Here is a 27,168-nt window from a genome sequence, read left to right on the forward strand (position 1 = left end):
TTGTTTTTTTTTTTTTTTTTAAATTTAGTTTTTGGCCAATTGCATCAAGCAAGAAAATGCACTCATGCATCCCTCTGACAGCTCTCCCACATTCTCCAGGGCAGTTTTGTGGTGCTGGGCTGCATCAGTTTGCATGACCATTAAAAAAAAAATAAAAATTAAGATAGTATGACAACAAGGAAGCTGATACACAGCCCGTGAGCAAGCCTGGCTACACACAAAGCTGGTCTCGTTTGTCTAGACACCCCCTTCATGAACGGCGCACGTGATGCCAGCTTTTATTTTTTTCATTTTCTTTACTTTGCGGGGAGGATGAGGACAGAATTTGGCTTAGTGTTAAGCTAATGATCAACACAAGGATTGATACTCTATTAATGGTAATCAAAATGTGTTGGTTTCAAGAGCTCAAACAGAAAAAAAAAAAAAAGAGAAAAAGAGTTCATTCAATGCCACGTGGCTAACACACCGCTGAATGCTAGTACTTTGTTCTTCCCATTCAGTACCCATACGTTCGAGGGTTTTGATGAAATAATCACTACTAATTGAAATAATTCATACTAATGCCACAGAGTTTTAATTTTCAATTCTCAGTGGGGGCCAGGAACACATTCCTGGAAGCCAGAGTTCATGAATGATTTTAACAAGTATTTTATAGGCTGGAAGCTTCAGCAGAACTCGCACGCTACTCTCCACACAACTCAGATATTCAGGTCATGTCAAGATCCATTTTATTTTTCTGAATTAACATTTGAGTGATTAAAAACTCTTTAAAAATCTATAGAAAACAAATTGCAATAAATGATGCAGAGTTTGTACCTGTCCAAGACTTCCCCATATCTTAGCTTGAATGGAAGGATACATCTGTTTTTCATTTATTGTCATTGTGATAAGCTTATCGAGAATAGCAGTGACTCGCTGGCGCTTAGCGTCGTCGTTGTGTTTACAGAACCGGACCAGATTGGACAGCCAGGGAGTCATATACTCCAGACAAAGATGTTTCAGTTCAATACCTGAAATAAAAAGTTCACTTTGTAACACGGAATCAGCACTGGTCTCTATTTGTCAGTAAATAATTTATTTGTGAGCGCTTTCCTTTGGGTTTTATTGTCTAAAATAATTCCTATCAGAGCTGAGCCAAATAATACTGGGCAAACAGACAGGCTTCAGAAAGAAACATGCTCTGATAATGGCATCCAAGAAGCATCTGTAGGAAGCCAGCAAGAAGCTGCTGACATTTTAGTATCTTCTTAAGAGATACGGCATCAAGATGTGTACAGTCAGTATTAGGCAGGACTACTTACGATAATGTCTTTTTAATCTCGAGATGTATTCTAAACAGCTTCCAACAGCGACGTCGGAGCTGTATTACACTTGGAAATAAAGGATGACAAAAGTAGTGCAACGGAACCAGATTTACAACGGAGAGAGATAATCCGAAAAGAGGTACCCGCTGTGCAAGACTACCAACAGGGGTATGAAAGGAATCATTGATATTGTGATCTCTGCATTCCTCTACACGAATGAGATGTCTGGTAAAACTTGTTTTAACATTAATTTCAAAGGTTGAAAGGCAGTTGCCTTTTTTGCTTCATGAGAAGGGAAAGGGCACATTCAAATGTGAAAAGTAATGGGTTTGCTCCAGCAGATGCCGTTCCAGTTTGTGAAACTGCCTGGCTTTCGAGTATTACGCAACTTGATTAGTAGGGAAGGGGTATAAATGGATAATCTTGAGAACAGCTGAACCAGCTCTAAGAAGCATTTGCAATTTAAACTTACTGTGACTTGGTAACACGAGGAAGCTTAATTGACTAAGCTAGACAGCTACCAGCTTGAATCTTTTAAAATTCATGGTTAGCATTAAGGAACAGTAGCGTTACTTACTAGATTTGCTAAATCCAGAAATACACTCTTCCAAGAACTCTAAGGTAAGGTGTGGTTCGTTAGCGGCAAGGGTCTTACTAATAGATACAATAAATAGCGTGTTGTTGGCAGGAATACACAGACCTGAAGTTTCCAGTAACTGGCCCTCAATCTTTAAATTAAAGGTACAGGTTAAGGCACATAGAAGATTATAGGCAGCAGACCTGTAACAAAGCAAGCAACGTGACTTGTAACAGCTTTCCTGTAGATTTTAAAGCATACACATTACACCAAGGCATCACAGTAACAGTACTGACAGCTTAAAAATCCAATCAATGCCGCTATGTAAGAGTTCACATTGAAATCCTCAACTTTTTCCCTGCACCAAGATTCAGAGACAAGATTCGCCTTGGAGGAATGAAAGAAATGACTCCTCCACTCGCTTTAAACAATTTCGGATGAGGTTAAAGAGTATGCTTGAAGGACTTGGCACTGGACTTCTCAGAACGGCTTTCAGTTCCAGGAAATCCTAAATATTTCCAGGTGCACCTGAGTTTCTGGGAGAGAGACTGCCAAGGGCCCCAGAGGCTGCCACCGAGCCAGCACCCACCCCGAGTCCTTTCCGACAAGACCCACGAGCCCGCTCCAAGAGGTACAGCTCCCGGGTTATTAAACAAGTTCAACACCACGTAGATAAAATGCACCTAATAAACACATGTTGCAAAGCGTAAGTATTTCTCCTTATAAAGAGAAATCGTTCCCTATGAGCCTTCAGTTACCCCGAAAGTATGTACGCCTCTCCTCACCTAGAGGAAACCCCATCTTTCTTTATATGAAAAAGTACATTTTATGGAGCTGTGGTGAAAGAAAAATTGCTTTGTTCAAGAGAGATTTGCTAACGCTAAGAAAACTTTGGGGAGAATTCACATTTTTGACCCAAGTTGATATTAATTTAAAAGATCTGTACCGCAAACTGGGGTCTGAGCTTCCCAGGTTGAGCAGCGCTATGTTCAGTAGTGTTCCAGGGACATCCTTAGGGCGAATTTTGGTATGCTGTGGGATGGAGTCTGGCTGCGACAGCTCCCACCGCGTCCGTATATGAATGATGGACCTAACGATGGCTTCACACTCCTGATGCATGAAGGTGAGTGGTGTGCCTTGGTTGGCAATGGTTAAGGTAAACTGGTTCTCATCAACAAGACATATTTCCTCAATTTCAGAGGCGTAGTATATGTCATTTAAAAACACTGTTTGTCCCAGGACTCTTGTTCGTTCTGCTGACGTCACCTGCACAGCTGTCGACCCAACCTTCAAAAAAGAATAGAAAAATGGTTCAGCACCTATTAACAACAACACAAAGAGAGAAAACTCTGACACTTATAATTTTATAAAGATAAATGTATGAAATTTTATACTCCCTAAAGCGGCACAACTAAAAGTTGTGATTTCTCCTCAAGACAGGAGAGGAGAATTAAGAGACAGTGAAATTGTACTCAAAACCTTATAAAAATCCAAGAATTCGCTAGGAGCAGCATTAGAAGGACTTACTTTAATAGAAACTTTGGTGTCTTTATGAGCCAGTTTGAGAGCATTGTGAAACACTTTCAAGTCTTCCTCCAAAGCCAAGGTAGCTGCTGGGAGTTTCTGCTGGTCGTGCTCGATGTGCTCCGCCAGTTTCCCTGGAGAGTCTATGAAAATAAGCCTTTTGCTTCCTTTCAAACCTGTCAAGAGCCTTTCATGGTATTTGGTGTATTCTCTGACCCAAGAGTTACAGTTATAAATAAAAACCGCTGAGACGTTTTCATAAGCAAAGCCTGGAAAAACTACAAACCATTTAGAAAGAAAGTCTGTTTTAAAGCGATTACTGGGGCCAGCGTGCGTGAGGTCCACTACAATTTCATATGGCTTTGCATAGTATGGCTTCAGAGTCAGCAGGACGTGGTATATCAGTAAATCTCCGTTGATCTGACCAGTCTTGAATCTGTAAGAAAACAAGACAGACATTGCTGGGTTTGCTTTTTAGAGCCACATTACAAACATTTCAGCGACGTATTACACATACTACTATCCACTAAACCAGACCGATCTTTCACATAGTTCTAAAAATTCCATCCATCCAAAGCAACGGCCCTGGACTGGCAGCTACAGCCTCAAGGCATCCGTTACTGCTGTGTCACGGCTCACACTCCAACCAGGTTTAGTGCCCAGTATGATGAAGCTTGACTCAGGATTTAACTCAGCTTCATTTCTGCAATGCCACACAACCTACCGCAGCCAAGCAACCTCCAGAGGGACAGGTTTGTTCAACTAGAAGGAAAAATAAAATCCGTGCTGGAGAGCAACAGTGCATCAGTTGGATCAGAACTGGATTGCATGAAAAGAGCTCAGAGTTTCTTTAAAAATAAAAGTAAAGTATAAGTCACTCAAGCTAACTCTTCAATCTCTCTAGAGATTCAAATTATATCTATTTTATAGGTGGAAAAATAAATTTATTTCAGAAGCCATAATTAAGACTAATTAAGCATCCACATGCCAACTTTTTCAGAGGGTCTCAAACTCATTTCATTTGCTCTACACTGCAGCACACGAACGCTTGGTGGAACGTTTCTCAGAATGGTCTGTCCTCCAAATTTGCCTCCAAATTAAAACTCTTTCCAGAAAGACATTCAGACAATATATAAATATTAAGAACCTTTCTCTTCTCGTTTAATCATTCTCTGAATTTTATGAGACTGGACAGTGCATCTGCCTAAACCAAGTCTCCAGATTAATTAAAAATCAAGCTCAACAGTAGCTCATGAACATCTAAGGTACCTTTCAATGCCCATCACTGTTTCAAGCTCGCATTAACTCAACTCTTTCAAGACAAATCAACTGCCTATGGAAAGAGCTAATAAATACCATAACCACGTATGTGCTTTGTGTGTTGGGACACTGCTCTTGATAACATTTGAGGTAGACCACCTGAGCGTAGGATAACCGAGGAGATAAATTCATGAACGTAGAATATTTGTCTGCCAAAGGTACTTTTTTTTTTTCCCCTGTGTTACTTCCTGTTGTTCTGAGAGCTAATTTGGGCAAGTTGGTGTTTTTCCCCCTCCAACGTGTCATGGTACAGTTGTTACAAAAAGGAAGTGTGTCATCTCTGTGGTTTTGGTTCTCCACTTAGAGCAAAGGACGTATAATTTCAGTTACAGATTTGCTTAAAAAATACCAGCATTGTCTAAATCTCTGTGCTTTACGTTAATGGTGCTTGCATCCCAAGAGCAAACATATGCACAAAGAAATCTGATTGTCAGAGGACTAAATATCTCAAACACCAATTTTCTTTTGACTACATCTTGGCAAGGTAAGGACATATTTTCCTTCTCCTATTCTAACTTCCACTTCAAAGTTTCTTAGATTTTGTAGAAAATTGTATGCAAATGTATTTTTAAAGAAGTTCAAGAGTAATCTGTAAAAATATTCTCTCCAACTGAATTAAGGAAGTTGATATAACTGTATTTTTAGTACTGTTAAAGGTTATTCATAAGCAGACTCCGAAGAACTAACAGTGACAGCCATTACTTAGCTCTGTTGTTCCGATGCTGCGTACCGATAGAAGACCCTGTCAATACCTAGGCACAAAGGGCTGAACTGGAAAAAAAAAAAGCTCTTTAATGATCAGTTCCTTTGCTCTCATGACTTTAAGCGAAGCCCTTAACACCACCAGTTTGTTTATTTTTAAGAAAAGCACATCTGGTGTAGAACACTACAAGTAACACTGGGCTTACTGTATTCTTGGAGGGAGCAGGCAGAGACTTGCAGCTCTCGGACAGCAACATTAAATGTCAGAGCGTATCTGTACCAGCAAACACATCTCAGTTCTGCATATCGTGCAGGAACTTCATGTGAAACGTTCTTTAGTTCCCAAAAAAAGGCTTTGCTGGTGTTGCTTTTTTCCTTTTTAAAGTACGCTACAAGGCGTGCTCCAGGCAACCTTTACCATATAAAAAGTTCTACCTGAGCTGTAGTTGATTACTAAGATGGTTTCTAGTTCAAACTACGGATTCATCTCAGAACGGAGTCTGGTTTTGTGTTATGGCTGAACTGCAAAGGAAGAGACCATGTACCTTCAGCTGCTCCTTTGTCACGTAAGGACAGACACCCGCAGTCTGTCCCCTGTTTACGTACCAGGCGTATCACTTCAGCAACACGAACGACTGCTGCTTGGATTTTGCAAGATAGACAAGTTCACCCCTCTGATTTTTGGGAGTGAACATGTTAAGTTTTTTGGTAGGCATGCTAACTTTTGACTATGATAAAAGTAAACATTGTCTGGAATAGTTCAAAACTACCCAACCTTACAAACAGGCAGATACACTTCGTCACCTTTAAAGTGACAGCTTTGAGAACAAGTGCATTTATAAAAACAGCACTGTTACTTTTGGTCATTCTCTAGATATCTATATTTGAGCCAAATGTAGCCCATAACATTCAGAGGCAACGTTCTGCTCAGTTAACAGAGGCCGGTGACAGAGGCACTGGACTGGATAAGAAGCCTTAAACTCTGCGCGTGTCTCACGTGCAAACTGGACGAAGCAGCGGCAGCGAAGTGGTCACTGCTTGCCTGGTTCGCCGCTATCGTTTTGGGGTTATTACCTTCGTAACAGACCGACCGAGAGATCGGTTCCTGCCCTCCAGGCAAATGCAGCAGGTACAGGTTTGATCGCTAGAGAAATGTGAACCAGAAGACACTAATGGTATCATTTGCATAATTATCTCAGGCGTTTTAAAGACAAATTTGTGAGAAGTACATTTGTGATCAATCACCTTTTATACAATAAAGCAGAAGAAACAGCAAACAGAAGTTTTCCTAGGCATTTGCAAAATGACAGCTGTGCCAAGAAACACAACCAGTGAAAAGAAGCTGCTGCTGTCACTTACAGGAACATTTGAGATTAAAGCTTTTCTCTTGACCGTCTCTACGAGCACGGTTGCATTCCCCGCATTCAGGGGAAACAGGAAAGTCAGAAGCAGTAATCTGTAAACTACAGGGGTTTCTCCTTTCACTGTCTGAAAGCAGAAGTGATGAACCCGAAGCTGTGATACGGTCGGCTTTAAAGAGAGGAACTACCACAAAGTCTGCCTCGACTTCACTTTCCTTTCGCTCTTTGCTTCATGTTCTTTTTTAATCTTCATATATTGTCTCTAAACCTCAAACTGTCACAAGTTTGAGATGACCTTTTCTTTCAGAATCCCAAGTACTTGAACTCTTCCTCCTACATCCACTAAAAATGAGGTCAAGTTATGTATTTTTTTCATCAAAAAGGCTGCTGCCTACTATTCCCGAGAAGTCCAATCCAAACCTCTAAGAAGTAGCATTTGCTAAACTAAGACCACGATTTCTGTTTTTGCAGGTAACTAATTAGGAACATGAAGACAAAGGGACATGGTAACCCACACTTCGCCTTCCCTGTTGTGATAATCTTTTCTTTATGTTTGCAAACAAGTGCGAACCATACCGACTATCCTAGGGTTATAAATGAAACCTGGAATCCTATCAGCCAGAACCGAAGTGGAAGCCAGAACATAACAGAAGCCAATACAAATCCTCCTCTAAACATCAACTTCAACAGCAAAACAACAACTTTTGAAATGCGGACAAGTACCCTGCAATCCTTATCTTCAACAACGGCCCAAAATTCAACATCTTTCCCCACCAGAAGCGCTGTTTCTGCCACTGGAGGACCTAGGACTACCAGCAAACCCAAGAGCACAATGACAAAAGAAACATGTGAAGACAGTAAGTCTCTCATACTGATTTGCTTCATTGTAATAGCAGTCCTTGTGCTTATCTGCACCTTCTTGTTTCTGTCGACGGTCGTAATAGCAAACAAAATGTCCTATCTCAAAAAAACTAAGCAAGGAAAGCGTAGGCCCAGAAGCAATGGTGATATTCTGGCGACCAACAGTTTATGGCCCACTGCAGTGGGAACGTGGCAGAGGATGCCCAAGGAGACAACTGGAACCGACTTGTTAATGCAGGACTTCATATCAGGGAGAGACCCCGCGATCCAAAGGAAAACCGAAGATGAAACTTCTGAGAAACTCACTAAGAAAATAGACAACGAACAGGAAAACAAAGAACCACTGAAGTCACACAAACCCATTTTAACCAATTTTGTAGTTGAAATTTAATTCATACGCAGGTAAAACCTCATCTTTTGCCTTTTTTTCCATCATTAAATTATGGCAAAACCTTAGCTTTCAAGTAACAACACGAATTTTAACACAGGAAAGCTAAATTCAGATTTTAGGGTTTTTTCTTTGGCGATAGTGGGAATGCTGTAGCAACGTGTAGGTCTAGAAGGGAGTAAGATTGTGTTAAATAGCTTTCCATAAATACCATCAACCCCAGCCTTACTCCTTTGACCAGAAATCATGGTGATAGGAGCTGAACGGTAAAATAAAAGGACAGAAGTCTGCTCATTCTCAAAGTCATTGGGGGAGGAAAGGAAAGGACTGTTAGTCGAATAAATGTGCCATGCCATGAGGTGCTGTACAGGTGTAACCAAGTTGCTTTTTTAAGAAAACCATAATTTGATGCAGTCAGTGGATCAGGATCTAGTCCCTCTCAAAATACCCTTTCAGGTTTTTCCATCAAGAACTTCTTAAACCAGCTTAATTGCTTTTGAACCCAATTGAGATTTGAATGGTATTTATTGTGTTTCAACTTTGTCTATGAATATAAGGTTTGTATTATTTGTTAGAATATGAGAACTGTTTCCATTTGTTACCTATAATAAACTAGCAATATCAGTTTTCAAATAGCCTGGCTTATGCAATACTGTTTCTCTACGTCAAAATATTAAAAAAAAAAAAAAAAAATCTTACACAGGCATTTTTGAATATTATTTTCCTCTAACATTTGTTGAAGGTCAGTAAAGGTCTCCTCCGATGACTAGCTGTGACTTCTTGCAGCATGGAAACACACTCCACTTTGTCCTAATACAACCACCTAGAACATGCCAAAAATCTCTTCAGAACCACCACAACTTTTAGTTTCTTCTTGTATAGACCTGATTTTCCCATATTTCTGGGGAGATGTCTGTGTCTGGTCTCACTACAGTGGAGCTTTGTGAAGCCTTTCATGGGCTACTTCTTGGGTTAAAGATCTGTTGTATCATGGTTACCAGTGCTAAAACTGCACGGCAAAGCTCTAAACACCCCGTGCACCTGTAATGAACGTTTTTGACACGAGAGATGGTTGTATGAGTTTGAAAGAATCAGGATGTCAGACTAAATCCCCAAATCCACCTTCCATTACATCACCCATAAACTTATCCGAAAGGGCAGGTAAAGAAGCGACAGAGACGCAAGACGACAGCATCATGGAAGCCAGGGGAGCACAGGATCTCAAAAAAATGCAACTGCCTTTGTCAAAGGGGGCCTGCATAGTAGGGAAGATAACGCTGGAAGGAGTTTGCAAGCTTAGCCCAGAACTGGGAGTCATTAGAAAATAAGTTCATTGGAGGTGGAAAAAAAAACCCCAAAACTACAGGGGAAATGCCAATGAACCTGCTATAAACCACACGCTCAGACCTCAGAGCTCAGAGGGAGGAGGCACAACGCCACACGCAAGTAGAATGGGAGGACAGGGGATTACGTCAGGCATTTCTAAAACGTGAGGAGAAAGGCCAGAAGGATAAGGGCAAACTGAGAGATCGGTGATGGCAACCTCGTACTTAGAGGAGATGAGAACATCTCTGGCTGGTGACAGAGAGAGAGCTAAAGGGCACGGTTGGGGGATGCTGCATTGCAGCTACCTTCTCCTTCCCCAAAATGACCATGAGCACATGAGGCAACAGCAGAGGCTGTGCAAGTACTAAAAAAAGAATCTGACATAGCAAACATTGGAATCTAACCTGGTGTAAAAGTGCTCACAGCTAGGAAGGCAACAGAACTGAACCAGGAGCCTGGATCTGTAAGGGCGAGCCAGCCTGCGTACAGGAACACGCAAGCTGTTAGCAGGCAGCAGATTAAAGGGGCAAACCGGCATCATCGTGAAAAAAGCAGGCAAAAAAGGAAAGAACCATGACCATATCAGTGGAAGAAAAAACAGGAAGGAAAAAGAACTGTCAGTGAGGTGGGAACTGTGGCAAAAGATAGGTGGAGAGCATGAGGGTTGAAGAGAATGGGGATGAGATGAAGGCACCGGACGAGAAGCTATAATGCAAATATGGGATCAGGATTTGTGTTTGCTGCAGGAGCAGGGAGAGTCTGAAAAAGAGAACTAGTGCGATCAGGAGAGGGGCACATCGGGAAAAGCAGGAGGAGATGAAGCTGCAGAAGGATCTGGCAGCAGCTACTTGGCACTGGCAGGATGTGCTTGCGAAACGCCACGAGGATTTATTTGTGCAGGTTTCTTTTTGCCAGGCAGCTTTTCTAGGCAAAATGCTCAAGGAGACAAAAGAAAGTAGTTTGGGTTACGCTAAATGGTATGGATAAAGACAGATGGTGGGAAAAGAGCTGCTCAGAGAGCACAGCCCCCGTCAGTGACAGCAGCAGGTACCAAAGTCGCCCAGACACAAAAATAACATGGAGAGTTGGGTGCAGGAGCAGGGGGAAATCGGGAATTATCTGCCTTTTAATGCAACTGCACAGATGAAGATGGGTAAGCCAGCCAGCACGCTATGGCCAGATCGCTTTCGATGACTCACGGTAATGAAGCTAAGGTTGCTTTTCCACTAATAATCATGACAGCACACCAAAGCCATCCCCCGAAATTAAATCAGCAAGACTCAAATCCAATCCAAACTTGCATAATTTTTGACTCACACAGAAGCAACTGTATTTTCAGAGACAGGCAAACAGGAGAATTAATGAACTTCTGCAGAATAGGCACATACTGGGCAAAAGCCACAAACATTTAAATATTTGAGTTTTACAAAAACAACCGAGCTGAAAAGTTTGCTCATACAGCGTGCGGGCTCCGATAAGGCTCTTAGTAATATCCCTACTCTTGACACTTCCTGCAGCAAGCGTTGGTAAACTTCCTCTTCAGCTGCAGAAACCTACTTCAACATGAACCGAGCCATTTTGAGCTGCCTGACTTTCAGCACACGGGCTGTCTTCCTAAGGCTTCACGCTAAAAAGTAAGACGATGTTTGCTTGAGAGAAGATCAATGTGCAGGTAAGAGCCGACCTGAGGATGGAAAGGCTTTGTATGATTGGGGTTGAAAGGGAACTGCTCTGTGTACAGCACGGGGGACGTCCCAGCTTCAGGGTGTACTCAAAGCTCCTGCTGAATGCCTGGATCTCAGAAGCATTTGGGTTCCAAACCCATGTTGTTTGATGTTACTACGAACTCTCATGAACTCTGTATAGAAGTATTATTTGACTAGATTTTGAACAGAGGGGAGCAGAAGAAAGTTAATGGTATCGTTTTTACCTGTTACAAACCTTGCAGAGCTCAGATCACAATGTTCTCCAGAAGCGTTAACTTACCGCTCACAGGTGTTTACACTGTTGCATCTGAAATTTAACTTTGCACATTTGTAAACCCACAAAGATTTATGCATATTAATTTCCCAGAACAGCTTCACATGGCTGGCATGAATGTAATGAATAAATCAGCTCAAACTGTATGAAAGTAGCTTCAGATATAAACCCACCATGCAGGGGCTGTATTTTAGGATTTGTTTCATACATTCCGCTACCTGGACTCTAAACAGTGTGTGTGTGTGTGTGGGATCTGTTTTATGCTAACAACTTAAAATGAATGCAGTCTCCTTCATTACAAAAAGCATTCCACATGCAGGAATTTATTTATAAAGACAGTTGAAGATCAGAACGCCGTTCCATTACAGCATCAGTACTTCCAAACTTTTTAAAAATGATTACTCTCTACCCTTAAGTGCTGGGGAGAGGCAAGAACAGGAAACAGAAGTTTAAGAGAACTGTAAAGAGATTTTTACTTAGGTCTCGGCTTATTTCCATCAAAACAAGACAATTTGCTTTGCTCCTGACAGCCCTGTTTCTCAGTGCTGCTGCAGGCGCTTCATATTTTGTTCCGTTTACATGATGATAAATGTTATTTTGAAACACTCTTAGGACTTCTCTGCTGGTGTCTTTTTCTGGTAAGGTGAAAAAAGGTAACAATAACCAAGCCATTCTCTTGATTAGAACGATCAACAACGTTGAAGATCTGCCTGTCGTTTGGGAGGTCAGCGACAAACCCGCCGATTATACAGATGGGAACAGACATGACATTTTAAACATAGAGTCTAATACTATTTTCACTACTATAGTATTAACATAAAATGGCCTGGTGCCAGTAAAGCCTAAGTACACGACAAATACAGTTTTCCAGTTACTGTGTTCCATTTCATTCCTGATAAAGGAGGGGGCATTTAAAATGGCCAGCAACCAAGCAATACTGTTTCTCTTCTATGGAGGAATCTGGAAATCGCTTTCTACGGCACTACCCCAAGATGTTTCCCTGAGTAAAAGAAATGCATACACCAGTATGAGGGCTCCAATAGAAGACAAAGCTCCTCTACATCAACTGCAAGCAACCGGGCCCAGTTTACACAAATCTGGAAGAGCAGTGACTGTTACGACACCGCCCCAGTTCCCCAAAGCAGACGCAGAACCTAGCGATGGAAGCTGGATAGCGGCACTGATAATTGGCATCATTTTGATCAGTATGATAATGGCTATCGTTATAATTCTTCTGTGGAAATGCTGCAGGAGGCCAGTTCTAGTTGATTCAAATTGGGCAGGTCGTTCTCCGTTTGCAGATGGAGACACACCAGATGTCTTTATGGAGTCTGACCAGGCTACCAAACGTTCATCGGTTTTATTTATGTTGCCTTGGAAACTGAAACAAGAGACAAACTTACAGGGTGAGCTCACTGCTTCGGAGAAACCATCCAACTGCACTACCAGCAACGCCACCAGGCAGCTGCCTCCCCCAGCAGCAGGTTGCTCTGCAGCCTCCAGCCCCCAGGCAGCCCCAGCTCCCGCCCCAGAAGCGGAGAACTGCGCACGCGACTCCTGTCCTCACGCCGCGGCTCTCCCCGAATCCCCAGATCTGCCTCCTCCGCCTGCCTGGCTGACGGAACCAGCCGAGGAGCACAGCTCAGGTCTCGGCAAGCACCCGGAGTTTCACCCAGACACAGAGGAGCAACTGCCCCCGCCGCCCGAGTTACTTCATCAAGAGACGCACGAACCACCGCCCCCGCTGCCCCAGCCAGAACACCCCTTGTAGACTGCCAAAATTGATTTCCAGCACACTTTACTTTTTTTTTTTTTTTTTTTTTCTTTAAATGAAGTATTCTTCAAACAACTGAAAAAAGGAGAAGTTGACGCAGGCAAGAACAGTGAGACCGCAGCACGGGCACTTCCCCAGCGTTTCTTAACTTCAGCTTTCACAAAAGGGAACAACCTGCTTCTGCTTGAAGCAAATCATTTCAAAATGCAATAGGGGTTGTGCTCACGAGCTGCCGGTCACCAGTGATTCCAGATTTTGGAGACTGCAGAAAACAGAGTACGCGTACTTTGTGTGTCGGGATGTACATTCGTGTAGCATACGCGTAGACGTGGGGCTTTCAAGAAACAGCTTTAGAGGTACCCAGAGCTTCTAAAAATTGTTTGTTCTCCTAGGCTGTGTAAGCGGATGCAATGAATTCAAGTTCATTTTAATAAAGGTTTCTAATTCAAAGCTGTTTCGGTCACTTAAAGCACAACTGAGTATTTGCTTAGACACAAAGCTTTGAATTCCAAATGAAGTCCAAAAGCCTCAGCGTGCACACATACCGGCTTTGACACAACGGCCCCGTTTCTGCTGGGTAAGAACCTGGCAACGACGGATTACAGGTGTCTGAGCCGAACCCTCCCACCCGCCACCAGGGTTCTTCACTAACAGCAATGAGATTTCCTTTGGATCAAATATTGCCGAAGAGTTTCCTGGGGTGAGACCTCAGTCCCTTCCCACTCCTGCTCAGTGAAGTAGGGCAGAGTGAGAGGAAAGGGTTAACGGAGCGGCCACCAACAGCTGGAGCGGCTCCAGAGGCCCAAGAACAAGTACAAAAAGGCTTTCTTTTACCTAGATACTTCTGATTTTTATGGATGAAATAGAAACAGTTTGCAGGACGCCCAGGCAAACGATGAGCAGAAATAGCTGTGCGCAGTCACCGATTTCCTCCTCTGACGTAGTACTTTCAGAATGCAAACATTATTATTAATATAAACTTTAAAAATTAAGGTTGTGTGGATGCCAGATTCCTTTTAACTCGAGGCCCCTAAGTGTTCTACAAGCAAAGCTCACTGTCCTGTCTAAACCCGTGCATTTTCATAAGCTAACCTTCTGGTGGGAAGGAGAAGGGGGTCTCAGAGGGGAATGAATTTTTTTTTTTTTTTTTTTTTTTTGCCAGTATTGAACATTCCGATTTGTAGAAAGAAGCTGCTAGATGCCGAAGCTACTTTCCATGACATCTCTGCAAAATGGCAAAGAGTTTGTAGTTTTGAGTTTGCTTGGGGAGGGATATATCTGTGGATGTTGCACAGAGCACGTGTTTGCACATATTCTAACAATGAACTTCAAAATCTTTAAAGTACCACTAAAAATTGAAGTCCTAAGTTATGCAAATGCCATTCTAGGCTGCTGTGCATACAATGGACACGGGAAGGTATTTACAATTTTTTCTCACCATTTATATAAGCTGTATGGTTGTGTATGCCTAAGAATAGCATTCCAATTACGCAAAGATTTTTTTTTACAGCTCGTAGCATTACCCCATGTTAAAATTAACAGCACCATAAACTATATCCACTCTTACCATATTTTTCTGGAGGAATTCAGATAAAGATTTCCTACAGAAATCTGTAAAATCCTACAACCTGAGCTATGTTACACCTGACAATACAGCGACAGCCCGATCTGAGGAGTAGCAAAGTGAACATTTTAAAATGATGAAAAGATATTCTGGCAGCGTAGCTTAAAAAAAGCTTAAGATAGGAAGCCTAAATTAACATTAACCTTTATTACAGGAGGAGAGGTTAAGCGAAGGTAAAAAAAGAACACAAGTTAACATGACTTTTTAAATAGGAGCATTTAAATGGAATCATAGCCTAAGCTACGGCAGCCTACAGGAATTTCACTGGGTACTGTTTATGCAGGCAATCCTACACGTTAGGCTTTGCTGCACTAACACAGCATAAAATATAGATTCGGAGAAGATAACCGATGGAAGTTATAAAACCCAACTATTTTGTTGAAGATGCTCGCTTTGCAATAAATTTGAGTCAGCACCAACGACAGCTCTGCAGTCCTCCAATGTAGTGCAGATCAGGTGGTTGCAGAGCCCCAGCTCGCAGCAATACGATGCAGCTGAAGAGGCAAGCACAATCCACAGACAGCAACTGTAGCTACTCTCTAGAACAAGACGACCTCTAAGCCTAAAGCTTTCACAGAAATGATGTGCTGATATCGCAGAAGAGATTACGGTAAGTTTGTGTTCTTTGTTTTTAATCACAAAAACCTTCTACAGAATTAGAGACAGAAATAAGAACGGAATTATTAGTTGATGACAGATGCTTGCACCAGAAATTTGCTGCAGTGTCAGAGATTTCTTACTAACATTCGTTCAGCTTTCAAACATGTGTTATCAGCTTTGAGAATGTAATGAACACTATAATAAGGAAAAATAATAATGTGCATGTAAGCATGAACATGGAATTTGGGTTTCCAACTAAATTCCTAACAATTCACGATGTTTTTTAACCAATTCTACTTAAGCAAACAGCATGCATGAACGGGGGGGACTGCTACGTTGCTGCAGAGATTTGTAAAGCAGATCCAGTTGACAGCCATTTTTTCATCCTGTATAAAAGAACACATTATCCCAAACATAATATAGGCTTGAAATCACTAAAAACAAGAAGCAGACATTGTATAACATTTGGAAGAGACTTGCATTTTCGGAAGAAAGCCCTCATTTGAGCTTGAGGGGGAAAGGGAGATGAAAAAACAAGTCTCATTCTGCCAGACAACATGACAGTCTATGAAGGGATGCTTTGTAAAGTCTCTCTTGAACAATTCTAAAAAGGACCATGCCACAAAGGGGTTTATTGATATTTTTACTTAATTTCTCCTGCAAGTGCTCGTTGCAAAGACAACCCTTAAAAAGAAATAAAATATATTACATGGATTTAAAGGGTGTCGTTTTGGTCTATTTATTTCCAGGCAACAATGGAATACCCGATATTGAATGCATCTACCTGTCTGCTGGTCCTTCTGGTTTTCGTACCCACTGGTTTGGGTATCTGCCCCTCTAACTGTACATGCTCAGGAAATGACAGGAATGTGGACTGTTCAGGCAGAAACTTAACTGTGCTGCCACATGGACTTCAGGACAACATCACATATTTAAATCTGTCCTTTAACCAGTTCGTAGATCTCGATCATCAGCTAACGAGATTCACCAATCTGAGGACCCTTGATATTTCAAATAATTGGCTCAAGAATGTTCCTGCTCATCTGCCCAAGTCCTTATGGGAATTATATGCCATAAACAACAACATTAAGGTTCTTCAGAAACTTGACACAGCTTACCAGTGGAATCTTAAAGTGCTCGATGTCTCCAGGAATATGGTGGAAAGAGCTGTTCTGATCAACAACACACTGAGCAGTCTCAAGTTGCTCAATCTCAGTAGCAACAAACTTTGGACAGTTCCGACCAATATGCCCTACAACATAGAGACGGTGGATCTATCCAGTAACTTCTTGTCCCAGATACTTCCAGGAACGCTGGTGAGACTACAACACCTTACAAGCCTCTACCTGCACAACAACAAGTTCACATACATTCCTGACAAAGCTTTTGACCAGCTCTTTCAGCTGCAAGTAGTAACACTATATAACAACCCCTGGTCCTGCAGCGATGAACAAAATATCCTGTATTTGCTTAAATGGGTGCAGGGAACAGCTGCCAGTGTTATAGGGGCTCCCTGTGCCAATCAATCTGTGCTTTGGAGGAACGCCACCCCAACTTCAGCAGCTCCCACGGTTATAGACTCTAGCCTCATGATTAAAGGAATGAAGGCAGCGGACAAAGCTACTTCTCCAGTGGCAACTGAACCAACCCAAATGACAAAAATGCATAAACAACTTAAAGCTAAGGAAGTTTCTACCTTGGCGACCTTAAGCCAAACTGTATTGTTCACGAGCACAGACCGACCGCTGCTCCTCTATCCAGAAGATCCGACAACTAGGAAGGTTAGTTCTCAAGAAGCAGCAGCCACCCACACAATCTACATCAAAGATTCAGCCCAGGTGAACTCAAGCCTGGCTCGCTCAACAGGATCCTCCACTACTCCTATGACTCTGAGTATCACCAGTGGAATGCCAACAAACTACTCCAAAATGCCTCAAAGCACAACCGCTACCTTAAGGAGAGAGGAATCCACTACGAGTGTTTTGAATACTCATGTGCCCTCCAAAGCAAGTATCTGTGAGATGTATTTGGTTTATGTTGTAATGCTCAATGCAGTGGCAACGTTCATTGGCTAAGGGCTTGTCCCTTGTGAAAATTGTTGAGTTTATTCCTGTGACACATAGCTGGAGTTAAGACATCCAGGTCAAGTAATGAATCACAACACAAGAAATTCAAAGCTCTGACTCTGATCTAAAGAAAATAACAGTTCTTCAGTAAAGAAGTGCACACTAATGTCTTGATACTAAGCTGCTACTTATTTTAATATGTCTTAATTGAGTAAAACTAACCTATGATTTTGTTTTTTAAAATGTGCTTATTTTGTATTTAAATTTTTAATTTTACTTGCACAGAATAAACCATCAGAATTTTAAGTACGGATTTAATGTATGATTTTGTCATTAAACAACTGGAAAAAACAGAAGGCCTGTATCATATCTGCATTGTCTCGCTTGACTTGCCAGTGAGCAATTCTTGTAATATAGCAGCACAGATTCTTTGTAAGTTATGACAACATGCAAAAGGGAGGGAAAAAATAAAGGAACTAAACATAGCTGTTTCACTAATCAGAAGTTATTCCTGAGAAAAATCGCTAGCATGTATATCTATGTTTGCTTCATATGTACTAGGATATTTTAAATATGAAGAACAACAGTTTTGAATTTAGGAATTAAATATGTCAATGCCATGACGTCTGCTAAGGGGGTGTACGCTCAGAAGGCAACATGGTCCAACTTCAGCATGGGAACAGTGGTAGGGGCTGATCTCTCTTTTTGCTATGTCTTGACTTAGAGACTGCAGGCAAGTTATTTCTCACTCTCCATATTTTAAAAAAAAAAAGGTACAAGTAGAGGAAAACACAAGATGTTCAATGCCATGACACTCTCCAACAACAAGGAGTTATCTACACAAATTAACGAAATGGAACTCCTTAACTTTATTTCAAGTGACATCCAAAAATCTGACATGTTAATATATTATGCTTAAAAGAGTATCACAACTCAGCCTACTACTCTCTGATCAGTGAAATACCAGCCAATTTCTAATGCAAGTTATGTAACAAATCAATTAAGTAATTAGTTGTCAAGCTGTCATTGAAACAATCCTTGAATGCAGTGACTTAAAAAAAAAAATTCAGTCCATGGCATTGAACACGCCCGAATCCTTGCTTTACAAGGGTGAGCATGAATGCTATTCTCCTTGGCGTCTGCACCACCAGTGAGTAGAAATAGTTACACGCATGGTTCTGTCCACTCTAGGAAAATAATTTAAATTATGTGGCAAAGGTACTTGATATACTCCAGATGAAGTTTTGCAAACAGCATGAAATGAAAACTGAAGAACAAGTTCATTGAAAAGTATTATTCACTTAATATTACAAATCTTTATACAATGTTTTCCATTCATTTCAGGCCATTTAATTTCCTGTTATTGTAGCATGAAGGTGCTGCAAAACCCAGAAAACCTCACTACTGAGACCGGAGTCCTCTACCTATTTCTCCTAGGTGTCAACGAGGGCTGTAGACCATTTACAACCACTGGTATCGGAGAAATCACAACTTTCCAATTGTGAACAGTATTTCTATAACCAGAAATGTGTTTTAATTTCTAACAGTAAATGTTACACAATGAATTTGTACAGTTATTTCATTGGCATTTAAGTAAAAATAAAGTTACGTTTATATTGAACTGAATTAGTGACAGTGCTTCTTTTCAAATGAGCATAGTAATGTCACTGAATAGATAATGTTTTATTATACAAAACTACTTCAACCAGATGTTTGGCTCAATCTTCACATCTTATGGGGAAAATGACGGTTAAATCAAATTATATTATTTTGATACTGATGTATCCCTAATATTGTTTATTAAGAAGCTGATGAGATAATAGTAACGTAGGGTCTACCCTTCCCCTTCCTTCCCTTTAGAGCTTGCAAACACCTAGGGCATATCTCTGTCCACTAGGAAAAAGGAGCAATTTCTCCCCCTCAAAAAGAGACTCTCCATGTTTAATAGGACAGAAAACTTAGGAAAATTCCAACCAAATCAAAGACTGACATTTCATATACATTTTAGGCAGATGAGAACTAGGTAGCCAAGCCAAAGTTTAGACAACCCAGACCATGAGCAATATGTGCACAGTACCTACCGTGGCCAGCAGAAGTGCCTCATTACATGAAGTGGCTACCAGCAGTCAGAAAGAGTGGCCCACTTGCGCAAATTCCATATATTTTCCCCAGATTAAATAATCTGACGTGAACTGATAAATTCCACTAGCTAGGATCAGGATTAAAAAAAGAAGTCACTGCCTGCTGCTCTCTTTGGAGAGCCAACGCATTTGCTAAGCACCGACTGACTATGAAACAGCATCGACCTGCTTGTGTTCAGAACGAGGTATTTCCTAGAATTAGCTCATTCACTCGGCTTCATCCCACACGGTTTAAAGCCGCTTAGCTTGCAAGGTAGGACAGGGATCACAAAATGAGGTGCTACGACTAAACCGCCTCAGCTGGGCAATGACACGAAATCCTACAGGTGTCTGCTGAACAACTCAACGCAGGACGCCGAGTCCTACTGCAAGCCAACAACCTACATGGAAGCGACTTTGAATGCTCTGAGGATGCTTCACCCATAATGAGACTTCAGTGAGCAGTAACTGTATAAAAAAAAAAAAAACAAAACCCACTGGTTTCCAGAAGTTTGAGGCAAATTGCAAGTCCCCATACTAAATGGCTACCAGACTACTTAAGCCTGCTGATAAAAGCCTGCAGGTGGAACTGGGCTTGTGGGGTTTTCCAAACACACGTACAGGATCGGGAAGGTAGGATACAAAAAAATTGCAGATGGGTATGAAAGTAAGAGGGGACTCCCAAGCTCTAGGGCTGCGCTCTCTGCCCAAACCTGGCCGGTGGTAGGTGCAAGCAAGAGGGCTTCTCTGCCAGACTGCTTTCAGTAAAGCAGACTGAAATTTAGGTTTCCATGTATTTTTCTGGAATACAAATTAGTGATAACGGAGCGGCGAGTAGGCAGGCAAATGTGGGAGTCGTGCACTTGTTGCTTGGCAACAGCGCAGTCAAGTTGAAATAAAACCGACAGGCAGGGATGTGAACACAACAGCGCCGGTTTGTGTTGTTTTAAACATGCTGGTCATTCAGGCCAGGATAAATATAAAATAATCCATTCTCAGAGAAATTCTTTTTTCCACAATAACTACTTAGCATATTCCAAATACCCACAAAAGGTCTGGCGCAGCTCGTAATAGCGGTATGCTTGCTTTTGAAAGGTTCAAATTGCTGGAGGGATAGCTGCGGTCTGAAGCAGTAACTCAGAGGTTTGTATTCCTATTAATTAGTTTGGGATCAGCTTTAAAATGTAATGGCAGTGCTTCAGGATCAATATTTATTGATTTATTGATCATTTTAGTAACAGCATAGGGATTAAAAACAGAAGAGCACTGGCTTCAGAACTCAGGTTGTTGCCCAGGAAACAAAATGTGAAGAAAAATGACAGAAGGAATTAAATTTCACAGCACAAGAAGGGTACAAACCGACGCAGATCCATCAGTAAAATGACTCAACAATGCCCTAGCAACAAGATCTCAAACTACCAGGAAAAAAAACCCAACAACCCACCCCAAAAAACCCCTGGCCTACTGCAAGGCCTCAAGCATCCTGTCAGCTCCCATCTGAACAGACTTCCCACGCTTCACACCTTAAAAACCAACACTGGGCTCAGAACCACAAGGCGAACACCCCAAATAAGCTCGGCGCAGCCGCATCCCCGTGAGCAGGAAAGGGGGCAGAGCACCGCTCCGGAGCAAAGCCCCACCGCCAGGTCTGAAAGGCAGCCTCATGGGACAGAGCTGCTGAGGAGAAAGCAAGAATGAAAAGGGAGGTAAAGGCAAGCAATATTCCTCCTAGTAGCAAGGCTTATGTCAAAGTGTGAAAATGTTTTCATTAAGTATCCTGTACCTGGACAAAATGTACAGAAATCTGCCCCTTACCACCCCTTTTTGCAACGCAGGAGCACAGATCTGACTGGTACCGTGAGCGCTATGGTTTAGCAGTGATTTTTCATCTTCCTTTGAGGAACTGAGGTTTCTGCTCATTCAAAAATCCCTGGGACACAGCTTATAAAGCTGTTTTACTGAAGACAACTTTTCAGGTTGTCAAGCTGCCAGGTACCTCAGTCAATGATTAAAAGTTCAGAATTTCTGTAGAGTTCAATATCACAGAACTAGGGAAATCATCTCCATTCTTCTAAGACAGAAGAACAAGAGATCTGCAAGAGAGCCGAGGCCGTTCTGGAGCTCATTCGTATTGATCGTCTCTTTTCACCCCGAGAGCACAACGCAGCAGCAGCTTGCTGGCTGTGGAACCCACCGGCTGGGGGCACACACCCCGGAACACGTGCCTCCAAATACCCTTCGGTGGCCAGTTACGAAAGAGGATTCACTTCCACTATCGCCTGATGCTCAAGCTTTATTTTTAGTCCTCATCTCCTTTCTGCCAAATTCAACGATCCTTAAGCATCAGTTGCTAAATAAAAGGTCGTGGTTCTCCATGCTACTCTGGCGACTTAAAATGGAGCTTCACAGGCCGAAGAGGTATTTTAAAGTTTCACAGTGATGTAAATGGAATTGCACACATAGTAATGAGATACACAGAACTAAAGAGTTGCCATTCTAGGAATCCTATGCTGCCTGAACAGCTGCTAGTTAACACAAGAAGGCTCAGAAAGATGACGATGACCTAACTCATTTTGGGCCAGTCAGAAGATGAAATATTTGTCTTTTTTTCTGAAGTTGTGTCGTCTCGCTGTACAATCAGCCACTAGTAAGCTGATAATCAGAAAGTACTTTGCAGTGCTTTCTATTTAATGCTCTCCTTTTTCAATTCTGGCATCTCTTGTCTCAACAGGCAAGTTACCTCGTGGACACATTTCACAACCAGATTTCAATATACATCCATAACAGAAGGCCACTGTCATTACTATAGTTACACTGAGTAGCTGCTGACATGATAAACAAGTGGCATCCTCCTTTATTATTTATATACTAGCTTCATTAGGGCCCATTCCTGGCTTGTCCAGACTTGGAAAGGTTTACTCTCTAGCACCTGTATACAAACAGTCACCCACTGAGCTGGCACCTCTTTCCAAGGACTATTGCATACCCAAATCGCAATCAGCACGCAATGATGCTAACGATCATATACTTTCTCAGCTAAGGAAGCAAGCAGAAAAAGTTGAATGATTTGCAAGTAAAGGGCATGAAGATATTGGTCATAAAGTCTCATCATTCTCATCAATAGCCCTTACGCACAATTATGAAAAACAGATTCACCTGCACTTGGTTAGATATTCTGCAGAATTCAGCCCCGTCATGATCAGTTATTATCAGTTCTTTTAGCTTACCGTGTGCTTTACTCATGACAAGTGGTAAGTCGTACCTATACTTAAAAGTGAATGATACTGTATAGCCCATTTCAGTGTCAGATTATGTATTTTTGTAAACAAGTCACCAGCTTCGTTCTTGGATTCTTGGATGTGTATAATCAAGTCCCAAGGAGTGGTTCATCAATTCCCCAGCCCTTCTGTCGGTATCTGTGTTTGGCTGGGTGAGAAATATGTATTTCTTAACTACATGTAGTCCCAAGAAATACTTATAGGTATCTTACACAGATATGGTAACTTTAACCTATCTCATCCCCAGTAAACAAGAATTTTGAGCAATTACTTAATCTCTTCCACCTCCTTTTCAGGTACTCTGCTGCACAGAACCTGAGGTGCGAGACAGGGCCGTTAGGTATCAGAAATCCCTCTCCAAATGCCTGCAGAAACTCGCTCCAACGCTTACTTCCCTTCTACTCACCAGCGCTCTATCAGCACGCGTCAAACATCGCTGCGCCTGGGACCAGCTAACAGTAAAATACCAAGGTTTCAAATACTTAAACAAGCAAAAAAGAAATCCCACACGGTCATTTTCATTTATGACAGGTTTATGTACAAACAGTTCGCAGGCCACAGCTCAAAATAGTGAGGTAATTTGTAGCATTTAAACAACATCATATTTCTGCTGAGAAAACTTCCACAGGAGCTCGTTAGCAAGCCGTAACCACTGTGCCCGTTAGCAGATACCACACTGCTATCGTTAGCCAGCTGTGGATAATTTCCATTTTCTGCTTTTAAAGAGAAGGTAGGTAAGGGATCGAGGCCTAGCAAGCACGTGTTGCAAACTCGTGTATCAATTTATTTCCAAAAATTCTTTCTTTACAAACGAAATAACCATTTCTTGCTCTGCAAATGAAGGAAACCCACTGCATGTCGAGTCTTCGCAGAATACGTAAGGATGCCTTGGATCACTGCCAGACACAGTGAACTTTTTCAAAACGGGTATCACTATTCTCAGCATTTGTGTGCCTAATTTCTTGTCTGAACAGGACAGAATGACACGAAACAAGACAGTGTAAAATGGAAAAAACTGGAGGAGAAAAACGTGGCAAGCAAACACAGAATTTTTTAAAGAGAATTCAAATGACTACCTTCCCTTCTACATTTGTGTATGAAAGGGGCTTAAACATCTGGAATCCTGCTTTAAAAAAAGGAAAAAAAAAAAAAAAAGAAAAGGTGCCCGGGCTTCCCTGGAGGACCCCCCTCTCTGTCAGCCCTCCAGGTCCTGAGCTGTTGGCTCCGCTCCCAGCAGGAGCATGCGGGTGTGGGTACCATCATGTCAACTACAGCAAAATCCTCCCTACAGGAGCAGCGGCACCTCCAGCGCCAAATGCCTTTTGCCTAGAGCCCATGCGTTCGCTGCAGCACAAGATGCTTCCAATAATCCTTTCCCATAGGAAAACAATCCAGACTGGAGGGAAAAGCACCAGTTTACTCCTGAAGAGAACTAATCAACATCCCTTCTCATTAAACTGCAACTAAGTCCTTCTACTGAGCATGCAAAAGATACCACGCTTACCGAAGCAGACACCGAAATACCACCCTCCTACCCCAAATCAAGCTATCAAGCATTCAAATTCCCTTCAAACACCTACCGGTGTCCACTGCACATCTCACCTGAAGAAAGGTAGAAGACATCTCATTTAAAGAGGCTCACTCGTATTAAAATCAACCATGCAAGGTTACAACAGCACTTTTAATATTAATATAGTAATACTTTGTTGTTGTATATTCAGAATAACTCCAGAAGGATGGGGGGGGAGGAACACCCCCCCAATGTTTGCCTTGGAAAAGGACGAGGTGCCTTACAAAGTTGAAGTATTCCTGAAAGTATACATTCAACTTTTTTTTATCCTAAAGAGAAGGTATTTTGTCTCATCAAATACTCACGTGAGTCTCAGAAAAACAGTTTCTGAAATTACTTTGATGGAATTGAGGGGAGGCAGGGAAATGCAGGTGGGAGGGAGCAGATAGAATTACTCCAGGTGATCCTTCTAATTTGCAATAGTCTGACAACTTTTACAGCTGCGGGTGTGGGTACCATCATGTCAACTACAGCAAAATCCTCCCTACAGGAGCAGCGGCACCTCCAACACCAAATGCCTTTTGCCTAGAGCCCATGCGTTCGCTGCAGCACAAGATGCTTCCAATAATCCTTTCCCATAGGAGAACAATCCAGACTGGAGGGAAAAGCACCAGTTCACTCCTGAAGAGAACTAATCAACATCCCTTCTCATTAAACTGCAACTAAGTCCTTCTACTGAGCATGCAAAAGATACCACGCTTACCGAAGCAGACACCGAAATACCACCCTCCTACCCCAAATCAAGCTATCAAGCATTCAAATTCCCTTCAAACACCTACCGGTGTCCACTGCACATCTCACCTGAAGAAAGGTAGAAGACATCTCATTTAAAGAGGCTCACTCGTATTAAAATCAACCATGCAAGGTTACAACAGCACTTTTAATATTAATATATTAATACTTTGTTGTTGTATATTCAGAATAACTCCAGAAGGATGGGGGGGAGGAACACCCCCCCAATGTTTGCCTTGGAAAAGGACGAGGTGCCTTACAAAGTTGAAGTATTCCTGAAAGTATACATTCAACTTTTTTTTATCCTAAAGAGAAGGTATTTTGTCTCATCAAATACTCACGTGAGTCTCAGAAAAACAGTTTCTGAAATTACTTTGATGGAATTGAGGGGAGGCAGGGAAATGCAGGTGGGAGGGAGCAGATAGAATTACTCCAGGTGATCCTTCTAATTTGCAATAGTCTGACAACTTTTACAGCTTACTCCATTACAACAGTGAATAAACACAACAACTGGGAGAAAAATTGAGTTTCCACACATCCATTTTTATTCCCAAATGTTCACGATCAGTCTTGTTTCGTGACAGCAGCACTAGCGTAGAAGGGGTCTGAACACAATACATTATATATTCTTCAAAAGTCTACTGGCATTCAGCTGCACGAAGTTATGTGGTCTAAAACCATCAGCATGCTTTTTAAAAAACCATTTATTTAAGCTCATCCGTGCTGCTCATCCTTTTTTAAGCCTATGTGGAAATCAACATTAGCAAAAATCATCATCCAAGGATAGGTCATCCTAAGTGTTCACAGTGAGCGTCCCCTACACAATACAGCATTGAAAAATGGGTCCTTAGGTAAAGGTTTGAAACTTTGCGTGCAGATTTAGTGTTAGGAATCTTGAGGGAAAAATGAACTCTAAACTAAGAGAAGACAGGCAAGCTAATTCCAGTTTCTGCACTGTAAACGCTCACTTTACTGCCAACTCTGCATCCTCCTTGAATCTTTTAAGCACCACTGATGTTTTTTCTACTGCCTAGCATAAATGCGACGCTCAAACTTAAGATTCAATAAATCTGTTCCCACTACAGAATTTGATGGAACATTCAGATATCCCAGTAAAGTCACGCTACAAGCTGCATGCTTTTCAATGTTTTCTGAGAAGCAGAAAACACCATTAGAATGCTACATACACAGACACACGTTTCACTGAAAACAAAATTATGTTGGTTTTGTTTCAACAACAATCACTAATATCGCAAAAGGAAAATTTCCAGAAGCCACCCCTCTTCTCAACCCTTTTGCTGTCAAATGGGAAAGATACACATGATAACCTAATTTAATACTAGTTAATTACTCTCAGAAACTGTCATGGCCATTTAATACTGCAAACTGAAGCTTCGTGTAAGGTTTTATAAAAGCCCACTTCAGCCAACACAATAGGCTCGAAGGTGACTCGAAGACCTTAGAGCAGGCAGAGAAGCGTGGTACGTCTTTTGAAGTCAGACCTTAGGACAGAAGATAAGTGGTACTACTCATCTTGTGTTCTTCCACTCCATCCAAAGAGTCAAGGGTGCTGAGAATGCAGAAAAGGGGTCAAGTTGAAGGAAGGCAATTTCCCCAGCAAAGGAAAGGAAAGCTAAAGGCTGACTTAGGTAAATGTTCTCTCATTCAGATTCTATTTTGGAGCTATAAATCATTGGAAAAAAGTTCAGATAAATTTTATTTTCTTACCTACTTCTATGTAATGAGACTTTCTTTGTCTCATTTAGTATTCCTTTGATTAGCATGAGCTTACGGATTCATTAGGTGCAGAACTGACAGAAAGCACGGGCACTTCACTCTCGTTCACACGACTCATCTCCACATGGTACCAGCCACATCACACTTTCTTTTTTCTTCACCCTCTGGACTGCCTTACACATAAAGTCTTCCTAAGAGCTAGCAGCAAAGCAAGTGTTTGAGAACTGGCACAGCAACAAATTCAAGAGAATGTTCACATTTCCTCCCTATATTACCGGCTTGAAAGCAAGTGTTTTGTGTTGGTTTTTTTTTTTTTTTTTTTTT

General features: G+C 41.7%; 4 protein-coding genes across 4 annotated transcripts in view; 3 read left to right on the top strand and 1 right to left on the bottom strand.

The window, feature by feature from the left end:
- NF1 (neurofibromin 1) overlaps window positions 1-27,168 on the bottom strand; it is a 95,086-nt gene that overhangs the window by 14,430 nt on the left and 53,488 nt on the right. The window contains 4 exon segments of the mRNA XM_035889630.1: window positions 817-1,010; window positions 1,882-2,084; window positions 2,828-3,168; window positions 3,409-3,841. Coding sequence (XP_035745523.1) covers window positions 817-1,010; window positions 1,882-2,084; window positions 2,828-3,168; window positions 3,409-3,841 — 1,171 coding nt within the window.
- EVI2A (ecotropic viral integration site 2A) lies at window positions 5,028-8,689 on the top strand. The gene is made up of 2 exons (XM_009633946.2): window positions 5,028-5,209; window positions 7,260-8,689. Exon 2 carries the CDS (start codon window positions 7,276-7,278, stop codon window positions 8,038-8,040), a length of 765 nt encoding a protein of 254 aa, XP_009632241.1. The 5' UTR covers window positions 5,028-5,209; window positions 7,260-7,275; the 3' UTR covers window positions 8,041-8,689.
- EVI2B (ecotropic viral integration site 2B) lies at window positions 10,927-13,645 on the top strand. Its single transcript, XM_035889480.1, has 2 exons — window positions 10,927-11,035; window positions 12,245-13,645. Exon 2 carries the CDS (start codon window positions 12,260-12,262, stop codon window positions 13,112-13,114), a length of 855 nt encoding a protein of 284 aa, XP_035745373.1. The 5' UTR covers window positions 10,927-11,035; window positions 12,245-12,259; the 3' UTR covers window positions 13,115-13,645.
- Window positions 14,683-17,684, top strand: OMG (oligodendrocyte myelin glycoprotein). Its single transcript, XM_009633935.2, has 2 exons — window positions 14,683-15,351; window positions 16,091-17,684. Exon 2 carries the CDS (start codon window positions 16,097-16,099, stop codon window positions 17,414-17,416), a length of 1,320 nt encoding a protein of 439 aa, XP_009632230.1. The 5' UTR covers window positions 14,683-15,351; window positions 16,091-16,096; the 3' UTR covers window positions 17,417-17,684.

This window comes from Egretta garzetta, unplaced genomic scaffold, assembly GCF_000687185.1.
Source record: "Egretta garzetta isolate BGI_Z169 unplaced genomic scaffold, ASM68718v1 scaffold120, whole genome shotgun sequence".
In the NCBI taxonomy this organism is placed as follows: domain Eukaryota; kingdom Metazoa; phylum Chordata; class Aves; order Pelecaniformes; family Ardeidae; genus Egretta; species Egretta garzetta.

Excerpts from the sequence above, each read along its gene's own strand:
- EVI2B (XM_035889480.1), top strand. The coding sequence starts at position 12,260 with ATGGCCAGCAACCAAGCAATACTGTTTCTCTTCTATGGAGGAATCTGG.
- OMG (XM_009633935.2), top strand. The coding sequence starts at position 16,097 with ATGGAATACCCGATATTGAATGCATCTACCTGTCTGCTGGTCCTTCTG.
- EVI2A (XM_009633946.2), top strand. The coding sequence starts at position 7,276 with ATGAAGACAAAGGGACATGGTAACCCACACTTCGCCTTCCCTGTTGTG.